This window comes from Emydura macquarii, unplaced genomic scaffold (genome assembly GCF_026122565.2).
Source record: "Emydura macquarii macquarii isolate MOO-44397 ecotype Brisbane River unplaced genomic scaffold, CSIRO-AGI_Emac_v2 contig_3470, whole genome shotgun sequence".
Taxonomy (NCBI): domain Eukaryota; kingdom Metazoa; phylum Chordata; order Testudines; family Chelidae; genus Emydura; species Emydura macquarii.
In genome coordinates, this window is record NW_027133607.1 from 1,074,722 (window position 1) to 1,089,216 (window position 14,495).

The 14,495-nt window shown below is 40.6% G+C and overlaps 1 protein-coding gene across 2 annotated transcripts in view; it reads left to right on the forward strand.

The window, feature by feature from the left end:
- The window catches only part of USP6NL (USP6 N-terminal like), a 201,950-nt gene that overhangs the window by 99,049 nt on the left and 88,406 nt on the right, over window positions 1-14,495 (forward strand). For both annotated transcript variants that reach the window (XM_067534940.1, XM_067534939.1), the window contains one exon: window positions 3,208-3,290. In XM_067534940.1, the coding sequence (XP_067391041.1) occupies window positions 3,208-3,290 (83 nt within the window). The remainder of the gene's footprint in view (window positions 1-3,207; window positions 3,291-14,495) is intronic.

Consider the following 14,495-nt stretch of genomic DNA (forward strand, 5'->3'; position numbering starts at 1 on the left):
ATCTTACTCATATTTTCTCATACCAGTATCATTGGTAGCCACATTATGTGCTAAACCAATGATTCTCAGACCTCAGTGGTTCAGGAACCAAATTAGTGATCAACATTACCCAAAAGAACCATAGTAGTAGCTGGCTATAGTACTATATAGTCATATTTAAATAGTATGATGGGAAAAATTTAGTTATATATATTAATTATTCTCACAGCAAATAAGTTAAAAACTTAGTGCAAGCTGATAACTTAATTGGTTAATAACATGGTAAAAGCATCCTGATTGGTTAATAACTTACATTGGTTAAAAATTAAATCACACAGTGTTTTAATATCATGTACTGCAGAGAGCCACAGGAAACCCGTTAAAGAGCCGCTTGTGGCTCCCAAGCCTCAGTCTGAGTCTCACTGTGCTAGATTGTAATTTGTGGAGGTAAGGAAACATTGTGCAAAATGGTATATAAAGTGAAGCAGTATCTATATAAGGTGGAATATGTATGATTTTAAGGGAGACATAGGGATTTGCTTTTCACTGACTTTTTTTGTAGCAATAGCTTTAGTACAAAGTTGGTACCAATCATGGCTGAAAAAAATTATTTAATTATAGTGGTGAAGCAATGCCACAGTAGCTAAGGTTGCAGCATGACCTCTATTTAAAGGTTGTCATTGCTAAGTGGTTTAGAATAGACCCTTTTTTTCCAGATGTCTTTGAAATTCACTGTGCCTATGGAGTGTGCAGGCTAGGGTTGATGACTCAAATTTTGAGTCATTTGAGCCAGGGGTTCCAGATATGTAAGCTCAGTTATTTTTAGTAAAAGTCAGGGATAGGTCATGGCTTTTACTAAAAATAACTATATCAAAATCTTAACCTCAATCATGATTGCCATGAGGCTGTGAACTCACTCTTGAATGAACATAACGAAGGATAAAATAAATGGATTTTTTTTTTTTTAAACTGAGAAGCTGGAGGTTGCTAAATCATATAGGTGGCAGTTTTGTTTTGGGGGGAATATAATTAGTCTTTTTTGGGGGGAAGGCAATTAGACATGTAATGCACCCTGGGAGGGGAGCAGAGAGCTGGGGCATTACGGGATGGAGGAATGGGGAAAGAGGGATTTGGGGCTGCAGCAAGGAGAGGAGAATGATCTGGATGGAGATAAATGGGAATGATAGGGGGAGGTAAGAAAGGGTAGGGGCTCAGATGAGGGAGGCAGGATACTCCCCAGCTCTACCAGTGCACCCCAACCATCCTGAACCCCCAGCTCTCAGTGCACCTCAACCTTCCTGCATCCTCATCCTCCTGCACCCTAGAGCTCTTCCAGTATATCTCAAATCTCTGCACTCCAGCCCTGCCGGTGCACCCCAGTTCCCTGCATCCCAACCCCCCCTTCACTCCATAACTCTGTGAGTGCACCGCAACCCCTCTACATCCCCAGCTCTTCCAGTGCATTCAAACCCCTCTGAATCCTCAAAATCTTTGGGGGAAAAATTAGATATGTGAATGCTTTCTGTGAGGGGAGGGGTGATTAAGGGGCAGAGGAATGGGGGAATAGGGGGAGAGGCATTTGGGGCTGCAGCAAAGGTAGGGGATTATGGGGAGGTGGATAAATGGGGATGGAGGGCCGGGTGGGGAACTGGGATTAGGGGCTCAGATGAGGAAGGATTAGGGGGAATGGAGGGGTGGGGCAGTGGGAAGGGAAAAGTGGCAGTGAATGGCAGGGGGATTTAGGGATAATAGGAGCAGGAGCATCTGTCAGCCTCACATTCTCCTCCCCTTATACGTGTGCCCACATCTGGGGGGCTCTTTAACCCTCGGGGGGAGTCTGAGGCCCTTCTGCTGCCCCCCATGTGTGTGCCAGGATCTGGGGCAGGAGTACTGTTCCCAATTATAGGGGCATGTTGGGGGATTGCTGAAAGAGGGCAGAGTAAAGGTTGCATGGACAGCCTTAACTGCATTTCCTAGTTTTCAGTTCTTTTGCTCAATTATGTGTTCTGCAAGGGGACGACAGACCACCAAGCAACCTTAACTCTGTAATAACATAGTTTTTTGACAGCAAATTGAACTATTTTTGTGCTGGTGAACAATGAATATTGATCTTTACAGCTTTGTTTTGTTTTTGGGAGTTGGATGAAACAAAAGTTTTCCAATGCATATAGAATTTTCCACCTCTGTGTCTCATTCAAATTCAGCCCATGTTGGTAGTAACAGAAAGTTGTTTCCATCTTATGATTGTTTGAGAGCTTCTGTAAAATGGCAGTCTGTTCAACATCCTGGGAGACAAGAATGCCTATTAAATAGTTATCACAGCTGGCTCTAATGGAGACCTTTTCTAGCACTCTTATCACAGTTGTTATTGACTGTACAGGGTTCAAGACTGAATTTACCCATGGAGGTGGCCCGGGCAGGTCAATGCTGAGGCACACTGGCTGACAAGTGACAGTATGGCACCTGTCATGGACAGCAAGTACGTGTGTGTGTGTGTGTACATGCACATCAACTTTGGTTTTTATTAGAAATTGTCATCTTCTGGGTCACTCAGGCCTGTAACCTGGGGGAAATGTTTGACTACTCCTTCTCACCCCTTGTATCCAGACAGTATCTAAATGTGGCTGATCTTCATCCATATATGTCTAAGATTCATCTTTTTCTTTCTTCCTTTACAGCTAAAACTGTTCATGATCTCCTGTCTTTACTACTGCAGCCTCTTCCTCCTCTCCTCAGTCTTCTGACAAACATGTTACTCCCACCCATTCTACAAAATGCAGCTGCTAAAATAACCTTTCCCTGTTGATCTGACCATATCACCCCTCCCTTTTTTAAACCTCCCAGCTAGCTCTCCCTTGTCCACCACATCAAGTTAAAGACACTTGCCCTGTATTTCAAAGCCTCTTAAAACGTTGACCCCACTATTCATCTGTTCTTTTATCACATTGCACCTCAACTCCACCAGTGACATAAAGGGTTGTACAAAAAAGACAACCCGATGAAGTCTTCTGCAATGGAAATACTGTTTAAGTGAGTAAAATTGGTGAGATGTTTGTGGTGCTTTCTCATCCTCTGTAAGTCAGGTTGGCAGTTCTATGGTGATGTTCTGCAGGACAAATATAGAATGTCTCTAACTGCAGAGCTCATGTCCTGTCTTTTAAGTTTTAGCCAAGCCTGCTATATGGTTCCATAAATCTTCATTATTGCCTTTCTTTCTTTCTTTTTTAGGGACGAGAAGGTGCCCAGATTGAACCTTGGGAAGATGCAGACTACCTTCTTTACAAAGTCACAGATAGATTTGGTTTTCTACAGTAAGTTTTTAGTTTTAAAAGGAAATAAGATTAAAAGCTTGTTACGACTTATTAGCATTTTTTGAAGTATGCCTACTTGGTGAAAGTATTCATTGCTTACTTGTAATAGGACTACTGTGAGAACAGAATTCTAGTCCATGTATACATTTTAAATGATCTTGCGCTGTGGTTTTAATTATTATATTCTCAGAAATTTTTTATTCTGTGAGTGAAATTGATCTGTAGTTAGAATTAAAAAGTTTTGCACTATTTTATTTGGTTGTGAAAGTTATAGTTAGTTACAGTGGTTATTTATAATGCAGTTGAATTAAGATTAGATAAATAATTTGTATTTTTAAAATTATGAAATTCAAAATTGCAGTGTAGTTGTAGCCGTGTTGGTCCAAGGATATTAGAGTCTTGAAGAAGAAGAGCTCTATGTAAAAGCAAAAGTTTCTCTCTCACCAATGGAATTTGGTCCAATAAAAGATATTACCTCACCCACCTTACTTCTTTAAAATTAAAATTGTAATATACATATAAAATACTTGAAAAGTACAGTTAAGAAGTTTTGAAGTCTTAGAGTGGGAAGTTTCTTTTTATGTTTTTGCTAAATTTTCTATCTTTTTCCTTTTAACAAAAAGTGTAGGAAATTCCATACAAAATTCTACACTAATAAAAATGGAAGTTCCTGACTTTGCAAAGACATATGCCAGCGGTTAACGTTATTCACTGAGTCGTCTCAATAAAGTTATTGGGACTATTCATATTGTGCAAAGTAAGCTTGTGCAGAAGTGCTTTGTAGGGTCGGGGCCTAAAATTTCATAATTAAGCACTCTAAATCAGGAAATACCGGAATCCAGATTGTGATAGACTTGATCACATACTGTTTATTAATTTAAAAAAAAAAATACAGCATTCAGTTGTGGCGTTAGTGGTATGTGATATTGTAAGTAAAGACCAGCATATCAAATATATAAAAGAAGGCAGAGTGGAGATTGGTATTTCTTCACTTTTCTGTACTTAGTAATACAATCATGACAATCTGTTAACATAATGGCATCTTTCCATTGACTTCATAAGCATTGGATCAGGCTATAAATAAGCCTCAAGACCTGGAAATGTCTTTAGCAAAGCTGCCTTTGTTCTATGAGTGACTCTAGATGGGTGTAAGAGTATATTATGAGAATATCAATTTACAGATATAGGACAGCACAAAATGACTTGCTAACGTTTCTGCTAACCAGTCAGGATTCTTCAGCATTTTTAGGTCATGTCTACACTACAAACTGTGGTGGACATAAGTTATGTTGGCATATAGCCACCAAAGTTTTCACATTGCTTCATCGTGTGCATGCTTGACTGCTTGTGTCAGTGCAATGCAATACTCACTAGGGGTGCTTGTGTCAGTGCAAAATGTGGTGCATCATGAGTAAATGTCCCAGTGTGCTACATGCCACCATCGGGTGAAATGCCTTTTGGGAAATTCTTGCAATGTGTTGTGAGATAGAAATCACTTGCCCAGGGATCTCTGGGAGCTAGAAGTCAAGTTCCAAGCATGCAGCTTTCTCCATCTCATAATGCCATCCATAGTCCATAATTTTCATGCCTTTTCAAAAAAAAAATCCCACAAACTCACATGGCACTCTTCTGTCTCTGCCATCTCTGACAAGCATGGAGCCTACAGAGCTTTTGCAGTATTCTTATGAACGTTGCAAATACAGGATTCATGTATTTTGTATTTGCAGACCTGTAGGAAGTCCTGCAACAATGGGGGATGTAAGGGTTTCTTCTAGGTCAGTTTGCTGAGGGACATAGCTACAGACAATTCAAGGCTGTTGGTGACGTTTATGGAGCAGCTGCAGACAGTGAAGCACCACTTTGGACCTGAGAAACAAGCACTGACTGGTGGGATCCCAGTAAAGGGGCACATAAGGGTTATAGTACAGGATCCCAGTACAGGGGTGCATAAGGATTACAGGGATCCCCTGGGTCTGGTATTTACGTACTAGTTCAGCAAGAGTGTCATATAAGGTTTCTATTGAAAACCTGTGTCAAACTGGTCATCGCAATTTTTGTGAAATGTATGTGCAGATATTAGGTAAAGATATTGGAAATGTATGTTCTTAAGGCTTTGGTAGTTAAAGGCAGATCACCCAAAGGTAGCATGCCTTGAGACAGATTCCTCCAAATAGGAGATGGGACACACACATCTCCTAGCTGACCATTGTGTATTGCATATCTTACAATAGAAGTCTATAAGCATACTGAGTCAAATGCTAATGAAGAGCCTGCAGCAACTTAAAAAGGAAAATTTAATGGGAAGAGGTGAATAGTGGGCATGTGCCCTATTTTACAAGGAAAGAACAAGATTGGTCTGATTTATACAGAAAGACCTCCTGGCACCCTTCATTGGTGGGGTGGCAACCTGCCAGCGGGCTTGGGTTCATGAAAGAAGCGTTTCAGACATTCTGGCTGGAAAAAAAGCTGTGAAAAAGGACTTTGTGGTGAGCAGTATCTTATTAGACAAGAGCGCATACTGTTAGCTGTCTTTAGGCTATAGAATACGTGTTATATATAAACCTTTTGTTTCCAGTAATTTGGTTTGCCATCACTGTATACAGGAACAGCTTTCTTCAGAGGCCCCACCAGGGAGTCAGTGGCCGCTGGTCCGACTGGCAGCACCTCCCGCGGAGTCAGGTGTTGATGGAGCGCCCCCCCTTTGTCTAAGTGGTGACTTCTTATACCCTTCCATAAACAACCTTCACCTAATTAGCTCTCTCTCATTATCATATATGCTAGTTACCTACATTGGGTTTCCACCCTTAACTTCATTCTATTCTCACCATGATAATTGGGGTTGTCAAAACAACATCTGGTGATAGGAGGGGCGGAGTAAAAGTATGCCCCTTAGCAATAAAACAGTGTACCTCCAGACGTTCAAGGATAACTTGTTGTTCCCATCACTGTTAGCTATGTGCAGCTGCAAGCATATAGTATCTGTATTTTGTCTTGATATGTGCCATGGTATGCAGAAACTGAGACATCAATCAGCAAGGTTACTCAGTAGTCCTGTTCATCTCTGCCAACTGGAAGATGTCATGCTACAGGGGGTCAGAATAGCCAAGCAGGCAACTGAAGCTATACTAGCCCTGTAGGACAGTGGTTAAGCAACTCAAATTGTACTGGGCCTCCAACATAACCTACTAAGATGGATGCACAACTGGTAGGGAAGCTGTACTTGGAGAAGTTATCAATGGTTCATAGTCAAGCTGGGAGGGCATATCATGTGGGGTCCTGCAGGGTTGGTGTTCTCGATCTGGTTCTATTCAATGTTTTCATAAACGATTTGGATAATGGCGTGGAGAACACAAACTTTATAAGTGTAATCTTTAGGGGTTGCAAGATTTGGAGGACAGGATTACAAGTTAGTGTTCTTGAGAAATTGGAGAAATGGTCAGAAATAAACAGGATTGAGAATCACTAAGGACAAATGCCAAGTACAGCATTTAGGAAGGAATAATGAATTGCACAAATACATAATGAGAGATGACTACATAGGAAGCAGTACTGCAAAAAAGGATCTGGGGGTTTTCCTTCGATTGCTTGCTCATGTCGATTCCAAGTGTGCACAGTTGTCAGAAAGTTTTTCTCCTACTGGTATCCATTGTGTCGGTGCAGGTGCCCCCTAAAGTTGCACTTTTATGGAGCCATATATAGGGCCCTGCTGACTTGTCGCCTCTTCAGTTCCGTCTGGGTCGAGGATGATTGTCTTTCATGGATTGTCCATTCCAAGTTATCTGTGAGTCTGCTTATGGCTCTAGAATAGTTCTCATCAAACACAGACTTTGCCATATTGCAGACACATATTTCTGAGCAGGGTGGGTGAACTTGAGATGTTAGTTCGAGCCATGGTGTGTGTTTTCTATTGCCCCATTTTTCTATTACATGCAGTTGCATCTGATTCTCAAAGAGCTGAGTTCTCTGCCTCAAGCAATTCCTCCACTGTTGTTAGTCTTGGGCTATCCATTCTCATGAGTTGGTGTCAGTGTTGCATTTCCTCATATTAGCCTTGAGGATGTCTCTGTAGCGTTTTTTCTGCCTCTTCTACTGTGTTTGCTTTGGCTGAGTTGAGAATAGAAAATTTGTTTTGGCAGTCTGGAAGCAGGCATCTGAACAACATGACCTGTCCAGTGAAGTTGATGATAAATAATCATCACCTTGATGCTCATGATATCAGCTTGCGAAAAGACGCTGAAGTTAATGTGTTTATCAGCCAATTTAATTAGAAGAATCTTACACATAGAGTGTTGTTGATACTTCTCTAGTGCCTTAAGATGTTTTCTATATGTTGTCTGCATTTCAGCCCCATAAATAGGGTGAGGATTACAACAGCTTTGTAAACCATAAGTTTGGTTTTAATTCTGATGTCGCAATCTTCAAACACCCTCTTTCTCAGATGACCAAAAGCTCAGCTAGCACATTTGAGCCGATGCTGGATTTCTTCGACAATGTCAACTGTTTGTGAGAGGTGGCTTTCAAGATACAGGAAATGCAAACGTTCTCTAGAAGGTTATTGTTGATCTATATTGCTGGTATTGGGAGTTATACAGCAGGAGCTTGTTGATCGATGACCTTTGTCTTCTGGATGTTGTCAGTCCCATTTTCTTGTATGCTTCAGCAAAGACGTTGATAATTGCCTGAAGATCTGTTTCTGAGTGAGCACACACTACAGCATCGTGAGCCTACTGAAGCTTGATGATCGAGGTCGGCAATGTTTTGATTCTAGATCATCAGAAGTGGCCCAGGTTGAGCAGTTTATCATCCATTTGGTAGATTAGCTGCACTGCTGCTGAGATCTTGTCAGTTACCAAATAGAGTATTGCAGCAAGGAAGATGGGGAGGAGCTTTGGGGCAATGACGCAGCCCTGCTTAACCACCTGCCTTATCCTTAAAAGAAGCCATAGTAGATCAATTACAAAGGATCACTGCTTGCATGTCATTGTGAAGGAGATGAAGAAGGGTGACAAATTTTGGTGGACATCCATACTTCAGAAGGATTTTCCACAGTGCCTCGCTGTAGATGGACTCAAAGGTTTTGTCAGGTCAATGAATGCAGATATAATGGTCTGTGGTGTTCTCTACATTTTTCCTGCAATTGACAAGAAGTAAAGTTCATGTCAGTAGTGCATCTAGATGGTCTAAACCCACACTAAGATTCAGGAAGAATGTCTTGGGCATTTGGCAAGAGGAAATCTAGCCAAGGGCCTTTCCTGAATTTGCTAGCAGAGAGATTCCTTTATAATTTCCATAGTCGGATTTATCCCCTTTCTTAAAGATCATCACAATCGTAGCATCGCTAAGTTTATCTAGAATTTTCTCGTGGTTCCAGATTTCTGAAATAAGAGTGTATATCTGTAAGGTGAGTTCCTCTTCCCCCTGCTTATAGATTTCTGCAGGGATTCCACTGACTCCAGATGCCTTGTTGTTGTTCATCTGCTTAATCGCTCTGGGTATTTTATATATATTATGACTGGGTATTTTCCTGAAGCTATGAATTTGTGGTGCTTTTTGTACATTTAAAAATACAGTTTGCTTTAAGTACTGCTATGAATGCCACAATATTTGTTATGAAGTAATAAGAGACTTTATAAAAATATAACTTTGTGTGGGGAAAAAACTGTGCAGAAAATGTACGGTGGAAAAAACCCAAAGGCAACGTTATACACATTATTAACATAAATTAATGGGGTGAAATTTTAAAATAATAATGAGTAAACATTTATGTCCATTTGGGTGCCCAAATGTAGTCCGTTGCGGCTACCGTACACCAGCCGTAGTTCTCACAGGTCAGTGTATGTGAAGCTGTAGTTTTCCTTGCTGTCTCATGGTGTGGAGTGGGTAGGAGTAAGGATGCTGTTGGTGATGCCACGTGGTATGCTGTGGGGTGTAGGGAAAAACAACCACGGAGTTCTCCAAGGCCTGCTAAGGGTGGAGGCTCTAATATTTTTGGACCTGTAGGTCAACCAGGTCTGTAGCATTTGGGTTCGCTGCCTGAGAAGACCCATTCTGTCCTGGTGCGTATCCCTCTCCTTGTTCGGCTGGGCAGTGCTTAATTTGTAATGAAAGAGGTGCCAGGGCTCAAGCAATTTTTTAATTTCGTAAGACGCAGCAAGCCCAGAGGTGCCAGGGCTATGAACTGCCAAGCTTAGAGGTGCTGGGACTCAACTGTGGCAAGCCCTGGCACATATTAAGCATTGCTTCAGGAACTTGTGGGCCTTTTTCCTGGCCTCTCTTTCCTTCTCTGTACTGTCAGTCATATTGGCCCACCAATTTGTTCATGGTCTGATCAGCTCTGGTTTGTGGAATCTCACAGAACGTGTTCTCTCTAATCCTCTTCTTTCTTTTCCTTCTCAATATTCTGCATAGGTCGACCATAACTCCACTTTATTCAGAAGGTGGGTGCTTACGTCAGCCAGAGACAAATTTGAGCATAGACACATGCACAAATAGATTGATGCAAGGTGACTTCTGACCTAACTTTATAGTGTGGACCAGGCCTTAGTGTTTCATGGAATATTTGTCCAACAATTAAAAAAAAAAAAAAAAAAAAAAAGTTCAGAAATTGGGAAGTCTAGATTGTTTACTGTCTGGTGATGACATTTATAAGGCCTAGTAAATATGTACTTATAGCATTCTTCCTCCCTTCCTGCCTATACTATTCTGTGATGTTGCTGTGAGCCGTTAATTAGCTGTCAAATTTTGCCTTGGGGGTGGTTTTTCTTCATTAATGGGTGAATTGATTCTTGCATATATGGTTTGTAAAGTGCTTTGAAGACAAGTGGGATGAAAGATGCTGCACTTTGTGTACTAATATTATTACATTGCAGGTATTTTGGGTAAAAGAGAGAAAAACACATGGGGGGGGATATGTCTTTTTGCTTTCCTAGGGCCTACTGCAAAGCTCACTGGTCATTGGAAAAAGTCTCTTATTTTGTTCAAGGGGTGCTGAATCAAACTGCTGGAAATTTACAAACAGATTCTGCATTTAGGTATCTTTTATTAACTACTTCTTTAAGTTGATTTTTAATGCTTGCTGCCTGAATAACCCTTTCTTCCTTGACTAACTTCTGAAGGTCAGTGAACCACTCACATCCACTATAATTCTTTTTTCTCTTCACCTAGTCAGTGTTCCGGAAACTCAGATCTCATGAACCCTAGTCCCGTGTCTTAATCATTAGATCATATTTCCTCTCCGATACCGGCATTATTCATCGGTAGATAGTACTGTAAAAAATCCAGTCCCTGTGTACTCAACTCTGTGGGATGGAAACCGAAAGATTTATAATACACGAAGACTGCATAAATTAGCAAAGAGTTTGGATACTATGGCTCTTCACTAATTACACAGAGCTATCTGCTTATGTGCTAATCTTCATCTCTTTATGAATGAGAGTTCACTTGAGTTTCATCAGTGCAGCTCCATAATTCTTGAACCTAGAACTCATTCCAGATGACATTTTATATTACTCTGAGATGTACCATGCTGCCCAAGGAGGAATTTACTCAAAACAGAATGTCAAACTTCTTTTGCAGGAAAGCCCAATTTACATGGTGTTCGCTGTTTAATTATGGTCAGGGGCTTGTGTGTTTTGCAGTACTGAAGTTGCATCATTTATCCCTTGCCAAAGAATTTTGCTTCAGGTTATAAGCTTTCATATAAGGAAAAAAGCCTTTTAGCTGCATGGTTGTAAAGATAACCTTGAAAATACGTACAGTGGAGACATAATGCAGTTTGTAGAAAGCCTGTAACAATGGCCCCAAGAGACGTGAACTGCCCCCACTCTTTTTAATTTGCTGTGAACTCCGAAACCTGATGGTAACAAAAATCTGCATTAACTATTTCACTGGTTGACAGTTTTATGGGAACAAGCTTAGCTGAAGGCTTTTGTCTTCCAAACTGTTCCTTACTCAAGCTGTCAAGACCATCTTCCCCTGACAGCGTGTATAAGCCCCTTGAATTGTGAAATAAAAAAAGTAAATGTAGAAAACTGGAAAAAAAAAAAAATTCCACCATGGCTAAACAGCAGAATTAAAAAAGGTGGTTAGAGGCAAAAAGGAATCCTTTAAAAATTGGAAGTCAGATCCTAGTGAGGAAAATAGAAAGGAGCCTAAACTCTGGCAAGTCAAGTGTAAAAATATAATTAGGCAGGCCAAAAATAATTTGAAGAGCAACAAGCAAAAGACATGCATTGGAAAAAAAAAATTCACCAGCAGGAAGCCTGCCAAACAATCAGAGGGCCACTGCGCAATCAAAGTGCTAAAGGAGGACTCAGAGAAGACAAGGCTGTTGCAGAGAAGCTAAATGTATTCCTTGCATTGGTCTTCACTGCAGAGGGTGTGAAAGAGATTCTCACACCTGAGCCATTTTTAGGAGCCAAGTCTGAGGAACTGTCTTAGATTAGGGTGTCAATAAAGGAGTTTTTGGAACAAATTGATAAACTAAACAGTAATAAGTTACCAGGACCAGATGGTATTCATCCAAAAGTTGAGAAGAAACTCAAATATGAAACTGAAGAACTACTAAGTGCTGAATGTTAGCTATTGTTTAAATCAACCTCTGTACCAGATGACTGGAGGATAGCTAATGTAACACAGATATTTTTTTATTTAAAAAAAAAAGGTTTCGTTAGTGATCCTGGCAATTACAGGCAGCTAAGCCTAACCACCAAGCAAATGTGTTGAAACTACAGTAAAGAACAGAATTATCTCACACACACAAAAACATAGGGAAGAATCAACACAGCTTTTGTAAAGGGAAATCGTGCCTCATCAATCTATTAGAATTCTTTGAGGGTGTCAACAAGCATATGGACAAGAGTGATCCAGTAGATATAGTATACTTGGACTTTCAGAAAGCCTTTGACAAGGTCTTTCACCAAAGGCTCTTAAGAAAACTAGGCAGTTATGGTGTAAAGGACAAGGTCCTCTCATGGATCAGTAACTGGTTACAAGGTAGGAAACAAAGGGAAGGAATAAATGATCATTTTCACAATAGAGAGAGATAAATAGCGGGGGTCCCATAAGGATCTGTACTGGGACCTTTACTATTCAACATATTCATAAATGATCTGGAAAAAGGGGTAAACAATGAGGTGACAAAATTTGCAGATGTAACAAAATTACTATAGGTAAGTCCAAAGCTGACTGTGAAGAGTTACAAAGGGGTCTTACTGAACGGGCTGACTGGACAACAAAATGGCAGATGAAATTCAATATTGATAAGTGCAAAGTAATGCTCATGGAAAAAATAATCTCATCTTTACATACAAAATGATGGGGTCTAAATTAGCTGTTACCACTCAAGAAAGTGATCTTGGAGTCATTGTGGATAATTTTCTGACATCATCTGTTCAGGGTGCAGTAGCAGTCGAAAAAGCTAACAATGCTAGGAACCATAAGGAAAGGGATAGATAATAAAACAAAAAATATAATATCTGTATATAAATCTGTGGCATGCCCACATGTTGAATACTGGTTTCCCTGTCTCAGAATTGGTGAAGGAAGAGAAAAGGGCAACAAAAATGAAAAGGGGTATGGACCCATATGAGGAGAGTGTGACATACTGGGGCACAATCCAAGTTAGTGGGGGGCTGTGTCACCCCTGCTCTGCAACCTTGGATTCCTTAAAATGCCTTGCTGTAGTAACTCCCACCTGGGCCCCACAAACAACCTTCCAGCATGCAAGCCACACCCTGAGTATCTGTGTCTAACTGAGCCTGCCAGCTACACCCTTGTTTTCACCAGCCTGGGGTATACTACAGGGTGACCTCAAAACACTCCAGTCCCGGATCTTCCCCCAGAAAGGCATGTTCTATACTGCCCAACTGTTTCCTGGATAGTACAAATGTATTAAGTTCTTTGAGGGAATAATATGCTAGTTTATTATGTCAAATGGAGTTACCCAGATAATTCACTGTAAACACACTAGATTAGATAACTGTAAAACAAGTTTATTAACTACAGGAAGAGAGTTTCAAGTGAGTATAAGTAATGAGGCATAAAAATCAGAAATGGTTACAAGAAAAATAAAGATAAAAACGCTTGCTAGTATCTGCTTAAGAAACTATCTTAGTTGCAAAGCAAACTCTCTTACTACATGATCCAGTAGATTTCAGGTCAGGACCCCTCCCCTAGAGTCCAATGGCTGTTTCCTTTTGTCTTCTCAGGTACAGAGAATGAGGTAGATAGGAAGAGAAAAAGGAGTGCGTTGGGAGTGTTTGTCCCTCCTTTTTATAGTTTCAGTCCCTCCCTTGAAAAACGTTTCCAGCTGAGAATCAGGAGACAGAATCTATGTGGATGGATGTTCCCTACTGTTTTTTTCAACTGTTTGAGCTTCGTTTGTTTCCCTTCCTGCTTGATGACTCTGTTTACTACTTAACTGCAAATTAAGGCAAGAATACATTTCTTTGTTTAGGACAGACCTGTTGTGGACTTCTGCTTGGGCAGGGCTATTGGGTTTGGAATATGTCTTAATAACATCGTACACGGGAATCTTATCACTGCACATACAATGTTACCACACATTTTATCAGGACAGTACTGACCAGCAAATTATGAGTTTTCAAATGATTTCTTACAAGGCATACTGTGTACAAAGATTATTACATTAGTGTGTAGGGTGTGAATATAGGGGTGTATTCCATCACAGAGAGATTAAAAAGACTGAGACTGTTCATTTTAGAAAAGAGACTAAATGGGGTTATGATAGAGATCTATAAAATCATGAATGGTGTGGAGAAAGTGAATAAGGAAGTATTTACCCCTTCACATAACCCAAGAACCAGGTGTCATCTGATGAAATTAATAGGCAGCAGTTTTAAAACAAACATAAGGAAGTACTTCTTCACAAAACACAGTTAACCTGTGGAACTCATTGCCATGGGATGTTGTGAAGGTCAAAAGTATAATTGGGTTCCAGAAAGAATTCGGTAAGTTCTTGGAGGATGGGGTCTGTCAATGGCTGTTAGCCAAGATGGTGAGGCAACTCTGTGCTCTGGGTGTCCCTAACCCTCTGACTGCCAGAAGCAGGGACTGGATGACAGGCGATGGATCTCTTGGTAATTCCCCTGTTTTCTTCATTCACTCTGAAGCTTTTGGCACTGGCCACTGTTGGAAGACATGATGCTGGGATAGATGCATTGGTCTGACCCAGTATGGCCATTC